The sequence below is a fragment of the Coturnix japonica genome, chromosome 3 (assembly GCF_001577835.2).
Source record: "Coturnix japonica isolate 7356 chromosome 3, Coturnix japonica 2.1, whole genome shotgun sequence".
NCBI lineage: Eukaryota > Metazoa > Chordata > Aves > Galliformes > Phasianidae > Coturnix > Coturnix japonica.
Window position 1 is genome coordinate 27,917,406 of NC_029518.1, and position 16,257 is coordinate 27,933,662.

Sequence of the window (16,257 nt, forward strand, 5' to 3'; positions counted from 1 at the left end):
CAGCCATGGTAAGGCAGCTTGCTGGGAGCTTGTGGCTACTCTATATCAACTGTTATCTAACCAGAAGCAAGTAAATGCCCACACTGCTCATTTCTCGTTAAGCTGTTGGCCCTGAGGAGGCATTTCTCCCCTCAGTAGATTGGCCAGCCTTTAGAAGCGGTGATTGATACGGTAGCCAAGGGCTCTTTATGGCCCCTTGAGCCACTTCAGTCCTGGAGGCGGCCATAAGGTGAAGGCTGGGAGTTGTGGTCCCCGCTGGTCCCAGCGCTGCGCGAAGCGCGCTGTCTCTGAGGCTTTTTGTCCCCCGCGCCGCCCCGTCCCTCTCCGCCCGGCGCCGCTCGCCCCAACGCATTCCAGCGTGAGCTCCGCGGCGGCGAGAAGGGGTCCTTCACTCGGGGGCTGCCCACAGCGGAGCCTGAATAGAATCACATCCTCCTCGGCTCCTCTCGTGCTTTCGCCCTACAAAAGCAGCCAGCCGTTTCCACTCACACTCTCATCTCCTTTGCTCAGCGCGGTCTGACGCTGCGGGTGGGAGGATAAGGCCGCAGGAGAAGGTCTCGCTGGTCAGGCGCGTTTCGGGGCAGCCCGGAGGCCCGCCCGCCTCCCCCCACCCTGACATGCCAACCCGGCAGTCGGCGGCGTAACGGCGTGCGAGCAGCATAAGAGCAGTGGACGTGCAGCGGACGTGCAGTGTGCGTGGGGCGGCGGCGCGTGACGGGGGTTGCTCAGCTCGCTGCGGGGCGCGGCCGTTGTTCCTCAGAGGGGCCGGGCGGGGAACGGGGCCGGGCAGGTAACGGGGCTGCTGCGGGTAACGGGGCTGCTGAGTGCCGCTGTCGCGCAGGTTTCCCCGCCGCAGGATGGAGTTCGAGCTGCTGGAGAGCGACGTGCTGGAGTCGCTGGAGGACCTGGGGTAGGTGCGGGTGCGGGCTGTGTGGGGACCGGTCGGGGCTGCAGCTATTCCTGAGCTGTGGTGGAGCCTCTCCTCAGGAACCTCAGGCCGGAGGTGGGGAACGGGGAAGTGTGGAGGCAGGAAAACTGTGTGGTTTTTGTGTTTTGGATGAATAATGACAACTGAAAAGCTGTTGATGACTTAGCACTTTTTTTTTTTTTTGCATTGCACAGGAAACTTTTGTAGTTTAAAGCTTATGTTTCAGCAGGGTCGCTAAAGGTTATATCAATACAAAAGAGAGGGAGCAGAAGGTGTGGTGCTGTAAGCTCGCACTGCTGGGAGCTCAGGGCAGCAGCAGTTGGGACTTTGCTGCTGCCGGTTCTGTGCAAACAGCTGTATTGACTCACGTTGGCCATGTTCCCATAAATCGCTTTGTTGGAGTGTGACTTGAACCACAAAGATTATATTTCCAGGCTACGCTGGTGATGATAACTCCCCAGATTGACAAATAGGCTTCTGTTTTGGCTGGTATTGCAATGATTGAAATGCGAAAAGGTCCCTGCCACGATGCACTTGCCATATGTTTGAAAGGGTATTTCTGGCTTCAGGGAGCAAACAGACCTGACAACATTGTGCTACTAAGAGAAAGTAGCTGTGGAGTGTAGGCAGCTGTGGGAGCATGAACAGAAGTAAGAGGCTGCTCACAGTCAAGGGTCTTCAGATTAGACTGCTAGCCAAGGAGCTGTATCCCTTAAATCACAGTTAGCATCGATATTACAGTTAAGATGTTGTATCTGTCAAAGGAAAATACTAGGAAAAAGGACCTTTAGCCTGTCAGGTGTTTTAAAGCATCAAAGTCCTTCCTTTAACACTTAATAGGAAGTGGCAGAAAAAGCACCAATCCAGTAGTTCACCATACTACATACATATAGTTCAATATGCTATAAAGCAGCGTTCAGAAATGATATTTTAGGACTGTAGTTGTCTAAGGTAAGTATAGTGTCTCCAAGAGCTGGAGACAAGGAAATTGCAGCTGTATATGGTGGCCTTCTCCAGGATAAAAAGACATTTGATTGTAATGTCTTGTGCCACAGTCTCAGTGCCATTGAGCTAATGTGCACAGACAGATTGGGCTTACTCAGACATTTACAGCTCAGCACAGGAATTTATCGTACAGTTTTAGATGTTCAGCATTTCATATCTGATGAGGGTGTAGCTCTCAATATATATAGAGCATAAAATAAATGTGCAACAGGACGTCGGTCACTGTCAACTTTAATGAACTGTGCTTTTGTTTTGCATGGCAGTTACAAAGGTCCGTTGTTAGATGACGGAGCACTGGCTCAGGCAGTCTCTCGTGGAGCCAGTTCCCCTGAGTTCACCAAACTCTGTGCTTGGTTGGTATCTGAGTTACGGCTGTTCTGTAAACTAGAGGAAAATGTGCAAGCAACTAACAGTAAGTAGCCATAACTCTAGCACAAATGTGCACTTCACGTGTGTTCTTGCCTGCTGTATCTGGGTTGCCAGCTGCTATACCTGATGTACCACTGTGTACTGTCTGTATGCTGTCAGATTTTCAGTTGTTTTCCACCTCAGATTTCAGACTTGCCTAATGAGCAGCCAGTAGAAGCTGAAGTAATAACAGGGATCAAACATTTTGTTATTGAGTATTTTGGTACTAGCTTTGTTCAGTGGTACAAATGTAGATGCTTCTTAAATTTTGGGAATGGATTTAAGGAAAAATTAGTTGTTTTATTAGATCACGAGAAGGCTTATTTCAATATGCTGTTTTCCTTACTGGTTTTGATAATATTCCTTCTTCTGTGAGTGTAATTGACTCCCTACCACTAATAACAGAGCTTTTCACTGCCTGTAGTGGTATAAGTTTCTCCCTGTACACCTTACAGTTTGGCAGTATTCTAAACACCAATTTCAAATTGCCAACATTTTATTTGTCATATATAACCAAGTCCTTCCTTCATTCTGTGTGACTCGAGTTTAGCCCAAGACAGTCTGTAATTTACAGTCTCTCTTCAAAAGACGACTGTTACTTTATCCCTTTTATTTTTTTCCCATAATTTGGCTTAATAATTTCAGGCTTGTTTCACTAGTAGCACTTAGGCTGATACTTGTACTGGAAACTGATCTTTGGCTTAAACGACTTAATTATTTTCAAATGATGTTAGTAGGAAATAAGATCAGTTGACAAATGTTAGCTGACTTAGGAAATGCAAACATGAACACTCATAAACCGTATTATTCTGACCGTACCAGGTTTATTTAACATGTTTGTAGTGCGAGCAATTGGTCTACTTAAAATACACTGTAGAATTTACGTTGTTTTCAGTATCCCTTTTCACTGTAGGATTTGCCAGTGGCTGTCTGTTGTAGCTGGGTTAAGTTTTCAGTGAAAGATAATTTTGCAATAATGAGGGACATCAAACCTCCAAAGAGGTTGTGCTCTGTCTTTGAAAAACTCTAAATGCATTTGGCTTCCATTGCAGGTAGGATTTTCATGTTAGAAAGCAACTGAAGCAAAGCATTATTATTTTTAAGAGTAAACTTAGTTCATTCATTGCCAGAAAAGTCAAGCTATAAACAAATGATTATTTTTCTTCTAAGGTCCAAATGAAGCTGAAGAATTTCAACTCGAAGTGAGTGGGTTGCTGGCTGAAATGAACTGTCCTTACACATCGTTAACGTCAGGAGATGTGACAAAACGCCTTCTTAACCAAAAGAACTGTCTCTTGCTGCTTAGTAAGTTGAAATTGCAAGCAAATGTGGTTTCTGTGCAAAGACTCATGTTCTTACACTTAGTGAGATGTTATGACAAGGTGCTTTGTTTCGCTATAAAAGCAGCTACCTAAAGTTAATAATATTTTTTCCCTGTAATGTCTGGTGTCAGACTATTACACGTTAGGGTCTCATAAATTTACCAGTCACTCTGTAGCCAGTGCATGACGATATTTTGAGTGTTAACCCTTCTTGCATTCACTAGTGAAAAGCCTCTCCTGCTTCTCAGAAGGTGCTCTGAAGTGGAAAATCATGTGAGACTTCTATCAAGATTTAGCTACTGAGCTTTGTTCAGAAAGGACATAAAAACATCCACTAACATCAGATGCATCATCACTTTAGTGTCCCCCTCAGCTGACTTGCAAGGTGCAATAGGACTTGCATTTTCCTGCTCTCCTACAGTAGTTGAAATTGTTGTGGAAAAGATCCCAGCTCAAGTTCTTTTGATTATCTCCCTTAGTAAACACTCTCAATATTACTTTCTGTTGCTTCAAAAGAAATGAATAGTAGCAAGTGATGTCCTCCTGTCGCTTTTCCATCCTGAAAATCTTACTTGCTTTTATTCCTGCTCAGGAATTTTAAGTGTGGAAGAAATAGCACTGAAGTTTGGAAAACATATGTAATGTTGATGCACATTTAAAACAAATAAAATGGCAAGTGTCAGAGTTAAGAATCTTAATGCTAAATTGAATCTGGTCTTAAATTCAGCATTTGTTTTGTTTTCAGCTGCTTCTGATTCTTTACCTGTTCAAAGCAGGAATATCATTCTACCTCCAGCTGAGAAATGAATTATAGTGTAGGTTCCTGTATTGCAGCAGCTGGAAAAGAATAGGTAGTAAGGCTTAAATCCGAACTCAATTTGATAATATGTTCAAAAATATCAGGTGAAATGAGGTAATCATCACATTAATCGCATCGCATTAATAGTTCAAACAATTCTGCCCTTTGACTTGTTCTCTGTGAGCTAAGCCATTCAGTAAATTTGGCTTGCGAGTGACTGGGCTTATCCCAGAGGTCTTGGGTGATGTACATGTTGGTAATATAAGGTTATGTTCAGAAGCTGAACTCTTGTGTTCCATCTGGCAGGAATACTTTGTTTACTGTTAAATGTGGACTTGAAATTGATGCCAAAGTCTTTGTGTATAACATAATCCTAATACCTAAAACTTTCACACAGCTTTCATTACCTGCATCAAACTAACTTATTAGGTGTCCTGTTTTATGTGAGCCATAAACTCATTTTATTTTCTTTTTTGTTTTTGGAAAAAGATTTATGCTTTGAGTGTGAGTGCTGGGGTATTTTATATTAAAAGCAGAACCAAAATGCAGCATAGCTTATGTCACTTGAAAGGCAAAACAGTATTCTGACCAAAAGCACCAGCTAAACATAAGTAGGCAGGACAGTCTTGGTGAGCAGCATCACTCAATTCAGTGCAGTGCTGGCATAGGCAAAAGAAAATTCCAGTTTTGGAGGTAGTAAGCTGTTTTTTTGTTTTTTAATATTATAGTTTTATATATTCAGAGGTCTTTTTTTAAATCACTGTAGCGTCTTTCAATCCTTGTTTTAAGAACTAATTCTTTAAATTGATGTTAAACACACCCAGTGTGATTCAAGACAAAAGTATTGTTAAATGTGGTTTTTTTTAATTCAAATCCTAGTATTGTGGAAACTTCAGCTGAAGGCTGTACGCTATTACTGTAACCTACATCACAGTGCTGCAATTACAGCCTCAGACCACATTCAGAAATGTTGTGATTTTTCATAGAATGGTTTGAGCTGGAAGAGACCTTTAAAATCACGTAGTTCCAACCCCCTGCTCCAGGCAGGGACACCTCCCTGTAGACCAGGTTGCTCACAGCCGCATCCAGGGGCCTTGAGGACACCTCCAGGGAGGGGGAATCCATAGCCTCTCTGGGCAGCCTGTTCAGTGTCTCACCAGCCTCACTGTAAAGAATTTCTTTCTAATATCTAGTCTAAAACTACCCACTTCCAGCTTAAAACCATTTCATGTCATCCTGTCACTATTTTGTTTTATTTTATTGACAAAGGAGTTCAGATGTGGTGATAGGCTCTCACAGTTCTAATGTCGGGGAGCTTTGCATGCATTCTGGCTTTGGCTTTATCAATTGCTGTTTTCTTTTCTGGGATGGTAAACCTGAATACTCAACATTACTTTAAAAAGTGAGATTGTTTTTCCACTCTGCATCATTCATGGGAAAAGTAGAAGGGACTCATCCAACATTTCACTTTTATTTACTCACGTCCTTGTGTCATTTCCCAGAGCCTTGAGCAGTGTTTGCATGTTTAGCTTTAAGTGCATGTGTGAGTCTCTCATCCTGCTTATTTTCTTGTTCCTAGTCTCCTGTCCTTGCTGGGCAAAGCCTGAAGGAAAAGAGTTGTGCACTGAAATCTGTAATAATACCTGTCAGAATTGTAGGGATTTTTTTTCCAGGCTTTTATTTGTTGCACTGAACTTTTCTCCTGTTAATTTGTATCTAGCATTGACCTTAGTGGTTGTTAGAAATATTGTGTGGATACCAGAATTACAGCTTTAACTAAGCCATGCCATTTGCACATTAGTTGATTGTGAGCACTTGAGTTGTTATTGGTTCTAAAATATTTTCCTAGGCTGTATCTGATGCTGAAATCTAATTTTTCTTACCCCAGCATACCTCATCTCAGAACTGGAAGCTGCCAGAATGCTGTGTGTGAACGCCCCTCCTAAAAAAGCACAGGAAGGAGGTGGCAGTGAAGTCTTTCAGGAGCTAAAAGGCATATGTATTGCTTTAGGCATGTCCAAGCCTCCAGCCAACATAACGATGTTCCAGTTCTTCAGTGGAATTGAAAAAAAAGTAAGAACCGAAGGAACAAAACTAGAGTGCTTACTGTGTTGCTGTTTCGATGGAAAATAGTTTGCTACCAAGGAGAGATTTGTCTCTCTTGAAATTCCAGAGTTTGAATTGTGGTGGTTTACTGGGTGTGCCAAGAGTCAGAATTTGGAAAATGAGCTTAAAGGCTTTTTCAATGCCAAGGCATGGGGTCAGGGACTAGTGCTATCGTTGCCTTAAAGGGTGAGGTGTTTCTTACTCTGCTCTTGGTTTTAATGTCATCACCTGTTGCAGGAGACGTAGAAAATGCTGAGCTTAGCCCTTGGGAAGAATATTAAGGAGAAATCTATTTCAAGATACAGACATAAGAACAAGCTTCTACAGGAATTTCCTGTTAAAAACGTTCAAATTAAAAGGTGGTGTTATAGCTAAAGTTAAGTTCACCCCTTTTCCCTGAGGCTTTATCAGTTCTTGTGGTTCCATTTTTGTTTCTTTACATGTATGTGTTCTCCAGGTTGCACTTTGTTTTCTTAAAGTTTTCCTTTTGTTCGAGCAATTCTTACAAAGCCAAAAAATGAAGTGGAATAGACTATCCAGTGTACAGACACACAATTTTTCCTCTTGCAGGGGAAAACAGAACAGAAGCAAAGAATCTTTGTGAACTTTAAAGAACAGATGTGTTTATGTAGCTCCACAGAATGCTCTCAGAAAAGTTCTTTAAGTAACTCTTTAGTTGCATTGTACTTAACCAAATTGAAGCAGCTGGAACCAGCGCTCTATTTCATGCTCCCCACCCTTATTAAAAAAAAGCAAAAACAACAACCAAACAAAAAATCTTGTTTGGTTTGACCTGTTGAAGAAGGGAATGATGGTTTTTCCATCAGCCCAGGATGTGGAATGGAAGCAGTTTGGGTTTTTTCTGGTTTTGGCGTTATGGGCACTTGTCGATTAGATGCGTTAAGAAATCTGTGCTTCCATTTTCAAGAAAAAGTAAAAAATACTCATAAAAATGAACAGCACTAGCTGTAAAAACACAAATGATATGATCATAATCTTCTGAATCTAATGCTTTGCTTTACTGTCTCATTGAATTTCCTTGTCTTTCTTTATAGCCCAACTTGGATACACCTTGTAAAATCATTAAGGCTACATAAATGTTACCTTTATGATTTGTATCCATAGGTTGTATTCTATATGAACAATCTTTACAGTTTAATGAAGTAAAAGATTTAACCTGCAGATCAGGCTCTGAGCAACCTGATCTAACCCTGTTCATTGCAGGGGAGTTGGACTGGGTGACCTTTAAGGATCCCTTCCAACACAAATGATGCTATGGTTCTGTGTTACTTCCGAAATACTGTACAGCTTACGGTCCAAACATGTCAGGTGCTGGTAGTGTTTGAGGATAAAGTAAATCTATCTAATTAATTAAAAAAAAATAATCTTATTTTCCAATGAAAATGTGTCACAAAGTTGAGAAGAATGTGAAAACTAAGTCAAGTAAAATATTCATTTTAAGGAGATAGTTAAGCAAGGAATCACCCTTCAGTTTACTTGTTCTTAAAAAAGTGAGCCTTGCAATGGCAACACTTTGTCCTGTAGTAAGAAAATCTAGCTATATTTTTCTTGATGTTTGTGTTTTGGTTTGGGATGCCATCTTTGTATATTTGACTCATTGTTAACGATCCACCCACAGCTCTGCTATTCCATTTAAAATCTCTGTTTAACAAATGGGACGCTCAACACCTATTGGAAGACAGGGTCACCATACCTGTTCAATTTACTGCTAGAATGAACAGTTGAAAGGGCTGAAAAATGTGGTTTGCAGTAGTGGACAAGTGAAGCTTCATAATTCCAGCATACTTTGATCCAAGTCTTTGTCCTTGCTGCTCCATTTCTTCCCCATAAAGTCTGTAGGTTATCTTTTCCCATCTCAAAACTTCTAACAATAGTACCCACATTTTTAAAATCCAAATGAAATATTGAATCATATTGAATGCTTTTTCCTTTTGATTGAAAAGAGATTATTTTTTTTAGGTTCTGTTGTTTCCTGTAGTCTAAACCTTTTTGATACAAGCTTTTCTGTTTTTTTCCTAAATTAAGAGGATGACGCGTAGAGTATTTGTGTTCAAGGGGAGCTGTAGTTCATGGAAACATACTATTTTAAGTGTGTATCTCTGTAATCCTCTCAATTTTTAGATAATTGTAGCCAGGACTACCAGAAATACTAAAATACTTTTTGCCTATTTTTGCTTTCCAAAATAGGTATATTTTGTTCTCTGTCTCAAAGAAAACTTGATATTGGAAGCTGCTTTGTTTTGTCTGTGACCATTTAATAGTCTTCTGCTGTAAGCTGAATCTTAAAAAGCTACTTTTCAGGCAATGCTTATATTTTGGTATGTCTCCTAACAGCTGAAAGAAACCCTAGCAAAGGTTCCACCTAATCATGTTGGAAAACCTCTCTTGAAGAAACAGCTGGGACCGGCTCACTGGGTAAGCAGTTGCAAGTGTTAGAGCCTATTTCCTTTGGTCACTTATATAAAGAGGAAAAGACAATTTTTTTTTTTTTTGCAGTGTTTTAAAAATATATGCTGATACATAAATCCTCAAGAACTGCTGAAAGATCTTTATTGAGCTCATGAATCTGTATGAACAGATGCATACAAATGTTTTCCATAATAAGAGAGAAAGCTGCTATTTATAGTGGCTGAGCTGTGTGCTTGTTCCTTTCCTCTTCTGCTGCTTTCCAGTGCTGGAATGATGTAGCTTTGCTGACATAATGTAACACTCCTTTCTGTAGCTTCTTTTTAGCTAGCCTATGGGTCCTCCTCTTGTTTCTTCCTCTCTTTCTGTGCTGCTGGAGTAGTATTCTTCCTTCATAGTCTCTTCCCTATGAAGTAGTGAGTGTGCAGGTGGAAGCTGAGAGGCTGTACGCCCAGGTGGCAGAACCATGATCATCTCCAATCAGGACTTGGTTTTGTCATCTACTGCTCTAGAAGGATGTTGCCTTGGTGAGGTGCTGCTGCTGAACAGTACAAAGCTATGATTAAGACTGAGTCTCTTTTGGGCCTCTTTCTCGAAGTCTTGAAGGCTTTCTATTTCCAACAGTCTGTATCCTCAAATACTTGTACTGTCTGGGCTGAAAGTGGGCACCCACCACTTCCCTTCAGTCAGACTTATATCTGTACACAAATCATTTCCTCACTGGAGCATATCTCAACTGTTGCTCTGACGAGAGCATTGTGTGCTACCATGTGTATTTCTAGTGATGTCTTCTACCTGTAGGGCACTTAGTTGTCATGTCTGTATGCAGATTGTGTTTTAATCGAGATCCTCTTACAGTATGTTACTTTTAGTGCTCTATCTTTGGCCTTAAGCTTACTTCTTTTTAAGCAGGCAAGGGCTCTTTGGTCCCTAGGATTTAGGTTGTCCTTGTATCTCCTTCAGCGTGCTGCATCTGGTCTTTTCTCACTTTTTGCTTCTCTGTCCTGGGAGTATTGAGAAATGCATCAACAGCTTTAAGTTCCTTATGAGCAACAAACTATTGTGCCTGTTAGATACAAGTTAGTACCAGACTGAATGTAGAGGTAGTAGCCTGTGAAGCCTTTGGGAAAACTGTCAGAAAACATACCTTATGTGGACCCATTTGACAAGATAGTTGATTGCAGGCTTAAGTCCTGATTAATGTTTGTGTGTGTCTGGTTCTCTTTTATCCATGTAATTTATTGTCTGAAATAGAAATGTTTTATCTCTAATCTGTCGGTTATGTTTGTAAATTTTTGTTTCAGGAAAAAATTGAAGCAATTAATCAAGCCATAGTCAACGAATATGAAGTCCGAAGAAAACTGTTAGTCAAACGATTGGATGTTACCGTGCAGTCCTTTGGCTGGTCAGATAGAGCTAAGGTACAAATAACTTGCTGTGAAGTTCTGGTTTATGGTCATTCTTTATCTTAATTATCCCTGGAAAACTGCTTTGTTGTTTTACCCTTTGAGCAAGATATAACCAGAGGAGTTATCTGATTTTGGTTTGTGTTTTATAAAGAATTTTCTGTCCGTATAAGATGACCGCCAAATTTTACTTTAAACTGATCTCTTTGAGTTTAAAAGCAGCATGTGGGATGAGATGATGGACCATGTGTAACATACACAAAAGCCAGGATGTACAGTTACTGTACATAGTGGATGCTAGAAAAATAGTAACAGAAGATTATGGCTACAACCATTTGCATTGAGAGGACCTCAGTGTGAATCTCAAAGTGCTGCATTTATGTGATGATATAATAGCATCTTTCTCTTGATGACCCTTTAGCTTTGTGCTGTCTACAGTTATCAGATTTCCTCAAAGTGCGTCTGCAGGCACATCTCAACAGATGCCCATGTGAATAGCTCCTAAGGCACTGCTTGCACTTTTGCCTCATAGTCAGGGTAATATTTTATATGCTGTTCTCGTCTTTGAACTGTGCAAGTGGCTATGACGTGAGCTGTGCTTTCTCCAAGTAATATGCTTTTAAAATTAGTTACATGCTCTCCACATTCCCTATGTTTTATAGTTTAAAAAAAAAGCAGACACAAAGTATGTCAGGATCTTAAAAGTGATATGTAACTTTTATTTTCAACAGCTAAACCAAGTCTGCTAACGCTGCTAGCAGTTTTGAGACTGTGGTTTTAGTCAGAATTTGTGACCAAGAATTGTCAAATGTTTTACTTTGGTATGTGATTTATACAAAAGCAACTGCATTTTAATTGTAAAATGTGAGCTGTCAGGTAACAAAGTTAATGTTTTCCTTAATTCTGAATATACTCTATTCAGTTGCAGTGTAAGAGTAGAAGCTCTTGGTTCTAAAAATTTAGCTTGGAGTCGCTTGGAAATGCATACCTCCCCTTTTATCATTTCCAGTTCTGCTTTTAGGTGAAAAATAGGATTTTAGGGTTTTAAAACTTGTTCTCAAATTCTTACCCTGTTGAGAAATGTGTTGGAAAACCTCCCTTGCCTGTTCCCACCGCTGTCAATAGAAGTCCAGCTGTCTCTGCAGCCATTTTGGCTGAGTATTGCAATCTGTTTTATCTTAACTGCAACCTACATTATGCTCTGACCACGCAGAGACGTAACCAGCGTATTTACTCATGCAGATTTCTGTTACCTCTGTCAACTGGATAACTGCTATCGTGCCTTAAGATATTTGAAATATGAATACTATAATGCAGTAGAGGGAGAGAGATTGATTGCAAAGCAAAGTTGAGTGCAAAGATCCAATTTCTAGTGTGGACTATACAGTATGCAAGACAAAGAACTGAACTGAGACAAGTAGTTGAGAGATTTAGTTATGCTAGTACCTCTTGATGGCTTGATTCTGTGATAATGCTGATTGGAAGAAAGACTGAAAGAGTGATTGCATCCTTGTTCTAGTGATGCAGGGCTGGGGACTTTGCTAGTGTAAATGGAATGGATGTGGGGCAGAGATTTGTCCATGTTTGCTGTTAAGATTGTCAGAAAATCAGTGTCTTGTCAGTTGATTTAGAATAGTGCTTCCTCTGTTGTATAAAAAATTAATTTGACAAATGTTAGCTTTAATGTGGTGATTCTTGGCTACAAAAAAAAGTGCTCTTATATGCACTTTTTTTTTGTTGTATTTGCAGTGACATCTTGTTCTTCAGTATTGATTCTTCTGGCAAGATTGTTTTCCTGTCACTTTGTCTGACTGAGTTTTGTTTTTCTTTTCTTCAACAGAGTCAGACAGAAAAGCTGGCTAAAGTCTACCAGCCAAAACGTGCCCTCTTATCCACTAAGTGCACTATTTCTGTTGCAAATCTCTTGGCAGCTCGGCAAGATCTGTCAAAAATTATGAGAACGAGCAGCGGATCCATCCGAGAGAAGACTGCATGTGCCATTAATAAGGTACCCTTGTGGACAAGTAGCTAACATCACTTTTTCTGTCGTGAATATTAAAGTTACTTGAATTCAGTAATAAATCCTACTTTTTTTTCATGGGCTTAAATGGAAGTTGGAAATGAGGAGTAAGAAACTTGACATATTAAATACAATAAATCTTACATCAGAGCATTATGAGGAACTGTGGCTTTACTTGTTAAGGTTCAGATTACCCCCTCCTAGGGGCACTGGAAAAAAAAAAAGTTGAAACATTTGATCATTTTCAGCAGGAGTTGTCTGCTCAGTTTTATCAGCATTACTGATGTTCTTGCACGGCTGCTGCCTAATTCTGTCATGATATCCAAAATAACACCTACACAGTAACTTTCTGTCCTGCATAAATAGAATCTATTAAAATCTGTGAGTATGTCATGGGTCAGATTCTCCTCTGCACACAAATGAGAAATTCTAGTCAAGTGTACTTTTAGTAATGATAGTGTAGAAATATGGTTCTGACTAAACAGTTTCCATGTTTCAAGAATTAAGTTTCTACAGGCTCATGAAAGTACATTTGCTGAACTTGAAGATCAGGAGCTGTGCACCAAAGTATACTTTTAAAGTTGTGTGTTCATAGGTGCTTTTCTCCATTTTGTAGCTCAGGTAATGTTCTAGTTCATTTAGAATGCAATAGTGGCATAATTTGACCTCCCACTCCCAATAATTTTTGCACCTTTTTAGTGTAGTTGGAGCGTGAAATTTAAAAGAAAGTGGGAAGACAGATGTGAATATAATCAGATCATATATACGCTTTACTAGGAATATGGCACTGCCCACTGCCCTGCTGCTGATGTGTATTCTGTTAACTTAATTCCATTATCAGTACTGAGTGTCCTTCAAGACTAACAAAAATTAACAAAGTACCCTGCTTCTGTGAGATCTTACAACTCTTAAGACAGTTGTTCCTTTCTCTTTACAGGTGCTAATGGGCAGAGTACCTGATAGAGGAGGAAGGCCCAATGAAATTGAACCACCACCTCCTGAGATGCCACCCTGGCAGAAAAGACCAGAGGCTGGTCCACAACAAGGTGGTGGCCGAGGAGGAAGAGGTGGCTATGAATCCTCATATGGAGGGCGAGGAGGTTATGACCATGGAGGTCATAGCCACGGTGGTCATGACCGAGGAGGAAGAGGAGGTCATGAACGAGGGGGTCATGATCAAGGAGGCCATGATCGAGGAGGGCGAGGAGGACGTGGCGGTTATGATCATGGTGGCAGAGGAGGTGGAAGAGGAAACAAACTCCAGGGAGGGTGGACAGATGGTGGAGGTGGTGGCTACCAGGATGGCAACTACAGGGATAGCAATTACAGAGATGCAGGTTTTCAGACGGGTGGCTACCATGGTGGTGGCGGTGGCTATCAAGGAGGAGGCTATGGTGGCTACCAGTCATGTTCATACACGGGAAGTGGCTACCAAGGAGGTGGTGGCTACCAGCAAGACAACAGATACCAAGATGGCGGGTCCCACAGTGACCGAGGGGGTGGCCGTGGAGGAGGGCGGGGTGGCCGTGGTGGGCGGGGTGGCCGTGGCGGTCAAGGAGGAGGCTGGGGAGGCAGAGGTGGACAGAATTTTAATCAAGGTGGGCAATTTGAGCAACATTTCCAGCATGGAGGCTATCAGTATAATCAGTCTGGTTTTGGACAAGGAAGACATTTCACAAGTTGAGGCTGCTAAAACCTTTTGCTTCAGCAGAGCTCAGATAATAAAACCTTGTTTCAGAGTCCTGATTTAATCACTTTTGAATTAGTACAGGTTTGTATGTGTCAGGCAGAATCTTTTGGGGTGGGATGTTATGTGCTGAACTAAGTACAGCTTTCTGTAGACTTTCCTTCCCCCCCAGTCTGTCTGAATTGAATGTGTCATAACTACTCACTGCACTCCACCTAATCGTAAATTAATAGTCATGCTCTTTTGTTGTTGTATTGACATCTGCTCAAAGTACATTGATTCCAAAACTACCTGCTGTGTTTTGCTTGACACTTTGATTTGAGAAAAATGAAGACTGGTCTAGTCACAATTATATGTTGCAATATACAATGGAATTTCTGCATCCCCTAGCCATTGTTCAGTTACATGACCTAAAATCAGTGCTGAATATTGCTTTTGGATTGCTGTCCTGTTTTAATCAAAGTTACACACACATGCAGGCCCACAGAGCAACTTCCCTCTAACAGACAGGTTTGTTATCTATTATATGAGCTCTGCTGTAGATGTCACATTTGGTAGCCTTATCTTACATCAAACCATTTTTTTCCCACCTTCTCAAGTCTGAAGACTTACCGCCGCCAAAATCTGCAAAGATCACTTAAAACTAAGCTAAATTGTGAACTGGTAGTGTACATAGGCCTGTAGTTAGGTGTAGCAATTCAAACTGACCTGCATCCATCCAAAACAAGTTGCTCCTCCTTCAAACTTAATTTTTTACTTGAAATCAGCTAGAAGAAAAAACAAAAAGTGAAATTATTTTATTTGCAAGTTAATACCACTGGCTCAGCAGATCCAGGGCAATTTGTTTTGGGGGTTGTCTTTTTTAAAGAAATGCACTACGGCCTGGGAAGTTTAGTTCCTGCCTGGAGGAAGCCCTTTGATTATTGCTGCAGAAAACAAAGCCTGGCTGAGTTTGATGTTCTAATGTGTTGGGTTTGGTTTGTTTTGTTGTTTTTTTTCCTTTACTGAAAGCCACATAATGCTTCTTGCTGGGTTTTTTGTGTACATAAACATTGTCAAGCTGTGAAAGAAAATGGCTGAAGGTTTGCTGTTGTATAAAGGGTGAGCAATAAAAGTGTCTGTATGTTCCCCTCTGCTTTTGGTTTCTTTTCCTTCTGGTGATGAGTAAAAAGCAGTTTCTGCAGTAGGTGGGAACTCTTTTAGGTATTTCTGATTGTTTCACCTAGTTTTTGTTTTAATCTCTTAGGCGGTCAAATCATCTCAGGCGTACTGTGCATTTTGCCTCCTTAAAAGCTGTCAGAACAGGAGTGAATGGTAGGAATGGATCTTCATTGTTTTGGGGTTTGTCCTCATCCTTCTCTGATTTGGTGTAGCAGTAGTGTCTCCCTCACTAGAGGTTTCCATGTGAATTAAGCTCTGCCATCGTCAGGCTATGGCTCCTTCATGACACATGTACATGGTATGCATCTGGGAGCTCTTCTGATGCTGTCTGGGCTTGTGGCAAGGTTAGGTTCTTGCCTGGGTAGCTGTAGTAGAGACTGACCTGGTGGCAATCCCTTGGGCTACTTGAAACATCCAGAGGTCTGAATTTAGATGGATGCAGATAGAAGTTCCTCGGATTACTGAAATAATATGAGTGTTTGAGGAGTATGTGTCACACAGGCCTTGCTGCTATTCAAGCCCATCCTGTAAATAAGCTGATAAAATGTTTAGAATTGATCTCCCCATGTTTCATTACCCGACCGATCTGAAAATGTCCTATTTATTCTGACCACTAGGTGCTGCTAGTGGTTCACAAGCTGGAAGTGAAAGTCTCTAAAGGCGCTTGGGAATCTCCGTTAATGTCTATTGTTGGTTTTTTAATGCTTCAAACAGATCTAATGAGGCTAACAAGGGAAAAGATTCCATATTGAATCCATATCATTGGGGTCACTGTAATAGATTGATCTCAGTGTAATTACTGTTCAAATCATAAACTTAATCTACAGTGAATGCTCCTCTTTCATGAAGATGTTGGTTTCTTGCAGCAGGATGCTACAGATAATGCAACTCTGTTGTTCAGAGAGTAATACCTTGTGAACATTAGCCAGTGACTAGTTGCATTTGTGTAAGAATAATCAGTTTTTAATTTAATTTTATTTTTATAAGA

General features: G+C 40.9%; 1 protein-coding gene across 1 annotated transcript; it reads left to right on the top strand.

The window, feature by feature from the left end:
- Positions 1-565: 565 nt before the first annotated feature.
- On the top strand, positions 566-15,243 carry FAM98A (family with sequence similarity 98 member A). Its single transcript, XM_015857708.2, has 9 exons — positions 566-692; positions 842-910; positions 2,197-2,345; positions 3,512-3,646; positions 6,351-6,535; positions 8,924-9,004; positions 10,300-10,416; positions 12,242-12,409; positions 13,359-15,243. The coding sequence occupies exons 2-9, from the start codon at positions 858-860 to the stop codon at positions 14,103-14,105; spliced, it is 1,635 nt and encodes a 544-aa protein (XP_015713194.1). The 5' UTR covers positions 566-692; positions 842-857; the 3' UTR covers positions 14,106-15,243.
- The last annotated feature ends 1,014 nt before the right edge of the window (positions 15,244-16,257 follow it).

What these genes read in the sequence shown, in the direction of transcription:
- FAM98A (XM_015857708.2), top strand. Translation starts at nt 858, where the DNA reads ATGGAGTTCGAGCTGCTGGAGAGCGACGTGCTGGAGTCGCTGGAGGAC. An exon ending in GAGTCGCTGGAGGACCTGGG is followed by an intron (nt 911 to 2,196) that starts GTAGGTGCGGGT and finishes TTTGCATGGCAG; the next exon opens with TTACAAAGGTCCGTTGTTAG. An exon ending in GAACTGTCTCTTGCTGCTTA is followed by an intron (nt 3,647 to 6,350) that starts GTAAGTTGAAAT and finishes TTCTTACCCCAG; the next exon opens with CATACCTCATCTCAGAACTG.